Genomic DNA, 9,379 nt, shown 5'->3' with positions numbered 1-9,379 from the left:
TTGCGATGGGCTCCCCTCTTTCCCCTATCGTCACTAACTTGTTTATGGAAGATTTCGAGACCAAGGCCTTAGCCACTAATCAATTTTGTCCTAAAAAATGGAAGAGTTTTGTTGATGATACTTGTGTCATATGGCCTCATGGTCGGGAGAAAATCGATCTGTTTCTTAACCACCTTAATTCTCAATCTCACTCCATCAAGTTCATGATGAAAGTTGAGGTGAATGGTTTCCTTCCCTTTCTCGACATTCTCCTTTCAAGGATGGATGATGGTTCCATTTGTCACCAAGTCTTTCGGAAAAAAACTCACACACAACAATATCTCCATGCCTATTCTAATCATTTCCCAATTCAGAAATTCAGGCTTCTCAGCACTCTTGCTACCCGTGCACTAAGAATCTATGATGATAGCCACCTTGAACAGGAGAATTCCCATCTTCTTAAAGTTTTTAAAAATAATGGGTATAGCAAATCTCAAAGCCTCAAGGCTTTTCACAAGGCCTGCAAAGCGCATAGAGTTAAACTTGCTTGTGATGATTCTATCTCTAAGGCTCATCTCCCGTATATTCAAGGAACCGCAGATAGAAATGCCCATATCCTTAAGAAGAGTAATGTCTCTTCTTCATTCAAACCTCTCAATACCATTAAAAATTCTCTTAGGTTTGTTAAAGACCCTATTGACCCTAAGGACTCGAAAGGGGTCTACCTTGCTCCCTCCTCCTGTGGTATCCCCAACAATGGAGAAATAGGTAGGTCAATTAAACAGAGAATAAATGAGCATGTAGTAGACCATAGACACAATCGCTCCCGCTCATCATCCTTAGCCAAACATGTAGAGAAATCGAAGCACCATGTTTGCATTGAAGAATCCAAAGTTATCGCTAAGGTAGATCACTTCCACCACATGAAGCTTAGGGAAGCGATTGAAATCGAAAGGCATGCTAGAAATCTTAAAAGGGATGATGGTTGGAAATTGCGTAAGAGCTGGATTTGAGCTCTCTCATCACAACTCATCATCCCTTTCTTCTCCTTTCTCCTCTTTAATTTCTTTTTGGTTTATTTTCTTGTGGCTATAGCCTTAATCCCCTATTTATTATTATTATTATCAATATTTATTTATTTATTTTTAAATGACTCAAATATGTTTGCATAACAATATAAAATAACTAGTAATTTTTTTCTAGTCAACCTTTGACTCTAGTTTTATTTAATTTATCATGGCTATCCCTTTTTAGGGTTTAAGCGTCCCTATATGAAATAATATAAACTTGATATTATTAATAAATAATCTTAATATAGAAATTGATATTTTTTTTTTACTAGTTAAGACTAACCTAAGTACCCACGGGGGATTTGAACTGGTGACCTATCACAAGGAGTGCCTTAACAGCGCACCCATTCACCGTCAATCCAAAACCCCGTGGGCAATATAGAAATTGATATTAATAATTAATAATTATTGAATTATATTGGAATTAAATATTTTAAATTCCTAATAGCTAGTTTTCTACCAAATACATTTTATTTAATACGAATGAGTCAACCCCTAATAAATAAGATGATATAAAATTATTACTAAATAACTACTTTAGGTAAATTGATAATATTGAAATACAATATTTTATATTTAATTATTCCTTAACAAGGATTTTTAACTAAATATAGAATATTTTAATAAAAATAACTTCTTACCACTAATTCCAAAATAATTATTTTCTTTAACTATTAACTAATTCACCAAGAGCGACAATGATGCATCCTTACTACTTATTCCTTTTTATTGATGGATTTTTCACCTTGTCATCAGGATGAACCACATTAATTGATTTGAAATGTGGAGCAAATCTTAACAATGTGATTACTCCAAAACACTTATTTCTACATTATGGATCACAAAAATTTTAAATCTAACAATATATATATATATATATAGAAAAACATAAACATTAATAAGAAACCAACCATCCAAGTCAACTAAAAATAGTCACTAACCCAAATATATATATATATATATATATAAATAAAAAGGAGTCAAGACTTGATTAATAAATCAAAATCTTATAATAAAAATAATAATTAAATAAAACTAAATTTAAAACAAAATAATCAATCTTTTTTAATGAAGAAACGAATCAAAAAAATATTCATTAAATACATTTATATATTTATTAAAACATATTATTAACCATGGTAAGAAGAGCTTGCGGGTAAATCACATATAAAAAGATTTTTGTCGATGGGTTTCGAACCAGCAAGTGTAGCTCATCAAACCAATAAAATAAAATTATATTATCTATATTTAACGAAAAAATACAAAACAGATTCTTCTTGACAAAAAAAATTAAATTTAAAATATTATTATTATTTATATTTGAGCACAAAAAAAATACGAAGCATGTTCTTCATGACCTTGGCAAAAATACATAAATTTTAAATATTAATTTTTACCTCCCAAGTTGTCCAAGTCGGCAAGTTGTCAAAGTCGGCCCTCCAACAGTCAAGTCAAGTCGGCCCAACCCTCATTGGCACCCATTTGTCAAATATATAAAACAGACATTCGACGTCTGTCAATGTTCATTTGAGGCAAAAGAAGAAGTCAAGGAGCAGAACGAAGATCAAAGATAACTTGAATATCTTGGAAAGTGCCCAGTGTTTCTGTGGTTTATCTTTGTGCTTCGAACTTCTGTGGTTTATCTCTGTGCAAAGCTCGTAAAGAAGATGGCCAAAGGAAAGAACCAGAAGAGATCAGGCGACGGTCAGCGAGTAGCTGGGGGAGCTGAAAAGCAGACAGCACCAACTAATGTTGCTGATAAGACTGTTAAGAAAGAGACGCCTGTAAAGGAGAACGAACCCAAGGGTTCAGCAGAAGCTCCTGTGTCAAAGGTTGATCAAAATAAGAACAGAAAACAAGGCCAGGAAGCAAACAATGAAGATGGCAGTGGCAAAGATAGGTTTGCCGGCTTGATTTTTATGTGTAATTCTGAAACTAGGCAGGAGTGTTTCCGAAACAGAGTGTTTGGCTTTCCACTAGCCAAAAAGGAGCTTGTAGAAAAGGTGAAGCCCGGAATGAAGCTCTTCTTGTATGATTTTGACCTTAGACTCATGTATGGTATCTACAAGGCAGCGTCTGTTGGAGGAATGAATCTGGAACCAGATGCTTTCCGGAGTTCTAAAAGGCCATTCCCCGCACAGGTAACCTTTCACTGTGTCTTTGCATCTTTCGTATACATCAGTTTTCTGTTGAGATGAGCATTTTCTAAATGAAGAATGTTTGTGCAGGTGCGGTTTCGTATTCAAAGGGATTGCTCGCCGCTTTCTGAAGACATATTCAAGAAAGCAATCAAAGATAACTATGATGGGAAGACTAAGTTTCGGTTTGAACTCAATCCTCAACAGGTATCATCTCTCAAAGATAACTATGATGGGAAGACTAAGTTTCGGTTTGAACTCAATCCTCAACAGGTATCATCTATCTATTAATTATTTGTAATGAAACTGCTCGACATATTTATTTGATGGCTTCTTTAATTAGGACAATTATTTGTTTTACAGGTGAAAAAGCTTACGGAGCTCTTTAATTCTCGCCCTGAAATTCCCCGCATTCCTGTGGAGGCTCCCCCTCTTGAACCTAGAGTTCAAGTTGACCTTCAGCTTTCTAGGGAGCTTCAATTCAGGGAGGAGATGATGAGGGAGGAACTGCGTCGGCAGGAACTCCTAAGAGAGGAACTGCGCAGAGAGGAACTGCGTCGAGAAGAATTGCGCCGAGAAGAATTGGTGAGAGAAGATATGCTACGCTATCAGGAGGAAGCCAGACGTGCAGCACGTACTGATTATGTTCCTCAGGCTCCTTTAACTGGATATGGTGTTGATCCTGCTATACCTGAGAGGGAGCTGTTACGATATGGAGGAGGAAGGGATTATATTCCTCAGGCTCCTCTTCAAGCTCAAGATCCCTATGCGAGTCTACGAGCTCAAGATCCATATGGTAGTCTATTACCAAAGCAACCTGAGTTAGATTATCAGAGCCAGGTTGATCCAAGAATTGGATCTTTAAATCGTCAAAGGTTGCAGCCAGATTATCAGAGCCGCGTTGATCCAAGCATTGGATCTTTAAATCGTCAAAGGTTGGAGGCAGATTATCGAAAGCCGATAGGTGATGTGCCAAGTGAAAGCTACTATGCGGACCCTCTCCTGCAAAGGGATTTACGTCGACCTGGTTTAGGAGCCCCTGCTCCTCGGGCTCCTTTAACTGGATATGGTGTTGCTCCTGCTATACATGAGAGGGAGCTGTCACGATATGGGTTTATTAAGACTGATTTATAAGTTGCTTATTACTATAGTTTCATTCCATAGTTTTAGTTATGAATCATAGATGGTACTAGACTATTTGAGATTGGGAACTACATATTTGACATGGTGGATAGAATTATAGCAGTAGCTTCAGTTAGAATTGTGATATCATAGATGTATTGTTTACACAAGGGATATTGTGGGAGTTCTTGTTACTGAGAAAAAAATGCAGAATTATAGTGTTGTGAATGGGAAAAATGCATAATTATGGTGTTGCGAATCAGTGTTATTTTTTTTTCATATTTTGCCAAAGGAAAAAAAAGATTATGATATATATTAATAAAACAGTTTAATTTTTATAGTATTGCAATTTGTTTGCAAAAATATATATTTTTCAATTTATTTTACAGTACTATTGTTACTACTATATATATATTTTTATATATATTTTTAATAGTGTAATTCTAAATCTACGATCTTTTAGCTATGGTCCAAAAAACAAAAATATCTCGCTTAACAAATTTGACAGAAAATATCCTTTTTGAATTCTTAGTTTGAATTTTTCAGTAGTGGCTTCACACCAACTTTATCAATATTGGCATCGGTTTTCCCGCATTGGGTTTTTCGGGGACATCTGTCCAAAAATAACGGTGTCACTTGTGTGCTTGTTTTCTTCTATTTGTTGATCTGTAGATGGTGTGACTGTATTGTGCTTATTTCATTATTTAAATGTATTAAATAACTTGTTCAAATTTAGACAAGTAGAAGAAATAAACCAGCAAAATACAGATTAATTTTCTAATGGATAGACTTAGAAAATGCAACACTATATACCTAAAAGCCATGGAACATATATGAAACATATAATTTAGATTTCAGAAACATATAATTTAGAATAATTTAGATTTTAGAAACAGATATGAAAAAATGATGAAAACATCTAACAGAGAAAGATGCACTTGACCAATGAACTTGACACAAGAATCGTGTAATGCTTGAGATGTATTACTGGAATATGATCAATGATATCTCTGTGATCTTCCTTACAAAATAAGTCCTTTCTTCAAAACTAATCCCAACTCTAATACTTCTATTTTTGAAGTATTTATACAAAAATATTTACAAAATATTTTGATTCTCAAGATGGAATCCTATTAATGTCTAAACTAATTTCAAATTTTAAATAAATCAAAATCTAAGGCCTCCATGAATGCCTTCCCTGTGATAAGACCTTTGATTTCTACAAACTCTGATTTGTCTTGGGAAATCTTGATTAATCTTCTTGGTACTCGGTTAGGCTCATGAGCTCATTATCTGTATTAGTCAACTTTGGAAAACTTTTCTTGTTCATCACATGCAGCTTCTTGTGGAATCTATCTATGTCGGTTTCTAAGTTCTGAATTTTTTTATCTAGCTGATTCATAGGAGTCCTTTGGTTAGCATCATTTTCACCTCTAAGATGGTCTTTGTTTGGTCCCGAATTCCCAACTCCTGTCGTTCTTGTCTGTTTTGGAATTTAGAAATTTGATGATGGTCATAGCTTCCCCAGGTTTCTGACCTAAGTGTAGTTTAGTCTGCTTGATCACCCCTTGGGATTTCTGCACTAACTCTTGTTGCTCAAAACTTATCTGTATAGAAGGCCATATCTCTGTGATGTCTTCAACGATTTCTTTCCATATATGTTCTCTCACTTGGGCCAGACTATGACCCATAATTGATTCACTATGCAACTACTCAATTTTTAGCTCTGATACCATGTTGATAAATCAATGCTAATAAGATTAGGGTTAGATTTATCTTTCTTGATAATTACTTGTGAATTATATTAGCTTCTTTTACTTATTTGTTATTATCTTTCATGAAGAAAATACCAAATTATGTGTGCATGAATATCACAAAAAAACAAGACACACGAAGTAGGCACTTTGCTAGGGCAAAACCCCTATGAATTAAAGATACTTTCGAAGAGCTTCCTTTGGAAGACAAATTAGGCGAGAAAAGAGAAATCTCCATTATCAAGAGAAGTGTTATATATTTCCTTGCGTTCTTGTAGTATCTGCAAGTAAAGAGAAACAAATAGTTGTCCTTTGCACTAAAAAAATTACTCAGAAAGGAATCGAGATGAGCAGGAATAATAAATAAGCAATAACCTGGAGGACATAAGGTATGACTAAGAAGCATAAATAAGAAATAAATTTGAAGTTAGAGGATACCTCATGAACATCCTTCCTTGGTATTCCTTCTCGTAATGCAATGACCTTCTCTACAACTTCAGGCTGCAGTTGGACAAAACAAAAGAGGCAAGTGTAAACACTCCTTCCAATAAATTTCAGGAAGTGAATTGGACCAATTTTTTTCTCTAATGCATAAACTTATTTATATAGATCCTTGAATCACTACTTTTTTCAAGTTTATAAATATCCAAATGGAACAAATGCAATCTTCTCTTCCGTTTAAAAGTGAAAAAGTCCTCTTATTTAATACGAGTAATTCGACTTGGGAATCCAACTAACATAAAATAAAAGACACTTAAGGCCAAGGCCCAAAAGATTATTTATATCCTCTACCATCGTAACCAAAAATATAAATGAATATACATAGTAGACAATCTAGATGGTTTTGGAGAATGTTTGAGTAGAAAAAAGTAAAGAATTCCACACTCTTAGCAGAAGCAAGTTCTCGCAAATCTACCAAAGGTTACACTCTTTTCTCTACTTTCTGCAAACCACTCAAATGATTAACTAGTTAATTACCTATAACTACATGTGTGTGTGTGTAAATGAACCGTGCAGTAATATGATAACATACAATATAGTATATTGAATAGTTATTATAAAATTGATCTATTTTGCATTCAGAAAGTATGATATTTATTGCCACTTACAGATCATGAAAGATTACAACAATATATACATGGTTTTGATGGGAAATTAAAATGTGCGATAAACAAGATGCAATTTACTGATGTAGAAGAATTTTCAAGGTCCAGGTAAAATTAACATGTTACATCTTACAACAAGAATTATATTAATTTGGAAATGGGATGGGCCACCATCAAAGTCAACATAACAAACAATAAAAGTTCCTGAAAGCTTTGAAACAAAGGGAAGTGTGATTATGATCTATCTTATCCCATTCAAGACATTCTGGTTTCGCATCCTGAACTTATGTCGATTGTAGATTTCGAGAATATCTCGGAATCCGACGGTCAGGAGAGAGGTCAAAGAATTGACCTCTCTCCTGACCGTTAGATATTTGGATATTCTTGGAATTTGCAATCGACATAATAATGCCAGTTTCACACAGTTTAAAGAAGCAAGGTTAGACCAAGAGGATGCATATATAATTTAGAACCTAAAATTTTCTTATACAGAACAAGTTCTCTTTTAAAAAGCCATAATTACCATAGTATCACAACTAATGGATATGTGTACAATTTCTAGACATTTGAGTTGCAAGATTTAATCTCATGCAAAGAACATAATATAGTTCAAGCACTGTCAGATATCTATTCAAATATTCAACAAAACCAAAACAAAAAATAAGACTTCTCTTGACAAATGATATAATGTGAGAGCCAAAGCTTTTTTCCCTAAAACCTTCCTAAATCATAGATGTTGCAACATAATGTACTGAATGAGAGAAGAAAAGATGGAATAAACAAAAGATGTGTTGAAATTTGGGTCAGCTTTGGGATGAATTTCCCCAAGAGAAATCCAATTACCCCAAGGAGAAACCATCTTGCCCCAAAAGAGAATTCAAGGTGAATAAAATAAATATTATTATTAATGTTTTTGGCACTCTCATTATTATTTCATGTGACATTTATTTGGGCAAATTACTATGTCAAATTCAATGTCAACGTACTTATTAGCAATTTTAATTTATGTTTAACCTCCAAATTCACAAGTTATCCTCATAATATTTTAAGTTGGTCTGCCCCAATAGTTGTGACCCTTCGCATTTGAGGTAATGCAGGCCTAAAGAAGATGAGTTGGAGAGGAAACAAGAACGTGGGTTTGTACTTGTTTCTATGGTTTGGTACAAGTTTAAGTTAGGGTTGTTGGATACAATTATTTTGACAAGTTTCTGTGGAAATATCTATGGCCTAATGGTGGCATCTATTGCGGTCTAACAATGGCAATCTCCACGGTCTAATGGTGGCATCTATTGCGGCCTAAAAGTGGCAATCTCTATGGCATAACGGTGGCACTTATTGTGGCTTTACTGTGTCGATCTCTGCGAACTATTGGTGGCATCTATTGTAGCCTAACAATGGCGATCTCTACAACCTAGTGGGCATCATATGAGGCATTTTTGTGGCATCTTGTGTGGCTACCTCACTCATATTTGTGGCCTTTCTCTATGACTACATGAAACCCTTTCCTTGTGGCTTCATGCAACCTTTTTCTATGGATATCTGTTACCTGTTCTTTGTGATATTATCATAATTATATGTGGCTTTTCCTCTAGAAGGTAAGGACTGTTCCAGTGAAGTTAAGTAGCCTCTTTGGCATATCTTGGTGCGGCCCTAATGGCCCTAACCTTCTGCCACTAGGCTATTGTTTATGTCACCTTTAAGAGGTCTACGAGGAGATCTCTATAACCTACTTGAGTGACGGTCTTTATGTGCCCTAATCTTCTATGTTTAATAGTAATGTATGGCAATGATGTATGGCTGAGTTTCTTGTAATTCTTATGACAATGATTCTTGACTATGATATATGGCAGTATCTCTAAGACTAAGATGTATAGCAGTGAACTTGTAGGGTAGTCCCTTTATGATAATGATGTATAACAATGACCTAATGAGATAGATGTATGGAAATCCTTATGACTGTGATATATGGTAGTGTCTAGATGACTAAGATATATAGTAGTGCCCTTGTAGGGAACTCCCTTTATAACAGTTATGTATAACAATGACCTAATGACATAGATGTATGAAAATCCTTATAACTATGATATATGGCAATGATATGACATAGATGTATGGCATGCCTTATGACAAAGATATATGGCAGTGATATGACATAAATGTATGACACTCCTTATGATAGTGATATATGGAAATGCTATGACATTGATGTA

General features: G+C 34.6%; 1 protein-coding gene across 1 annotated transcript; it reads left to right on the top strand.

Annotated features, from left to right (window-relative positions):
* The first annotated feature begins 2,632 nt into the window (after positions 1-2,632).
* On the top strand, positions 2,633-4,321 carry LOC149203610 (uncharacterized). The gene is made up of 3 exons (XM_089401933.1): positions 2,633-3,190; positions 3,278-3,394; positions 3,551-4,321. Exons 1-3 carry the CDS (start codon positions 2,717-2,719, stop codon positions 4,319-4,321), a joined length of 1,362 nt encoding a protein of 453 aa, XP_089258059.1. The 5' UTR covers positions 2,633-2,716.
* The last annotated feature ends 5,058 nt before the right edge of the window (positions 4,322-9,379 follow it).

The sequence above is a fragment of the Pinus tabuliformis genome, chromosome 2_1 (assembly GCF_031772625.1).
Source record: "Pinus tabuliformis cultivar Carrire ecotype Pingquan chromosome 2_1, CPIR1, whole genome shotgun sequence".
In the NCBI taxonomy this organism is placed as follows: domain Eukaryota; kingdom Viridiplantae; phylum Streptophyta; class Pinopsida; order Pinales; family Pinaceae; genus Pinus; species Pinus tabuliformis.
This window is presented reverse-complemented; position numbering and strand designations above follow the sequence as displayed.

What these genes read in the sequence shown, in the direction of transcription:
- LOC149203610 (XM_089401933.1), top strand. Translation starts at nt 2,717, where the DNA reads ATGGCCAAAGGAAAGAACCAGAAGAGATCAGGCGACGGTCAGCGAGTA. An exon ending in AAAGGCCATTCCCCGCACAG is followed by an intron (nt 3,191 to 3,277) that starts GTAACCTTTCAC and finishes ATGTTTGTGCAG; the next exon opens with GTGCGGTTTCGTATTCAAAG. An exon ending in TTGAACTCAATCCTCAACAG is followed by an intron (nt 3,395 to 3,550) that starts GTATCATCTCTC and finishes TTTGTTTTACAG; the next exon opens with GTGAAAAAGCTTACGGAGCT.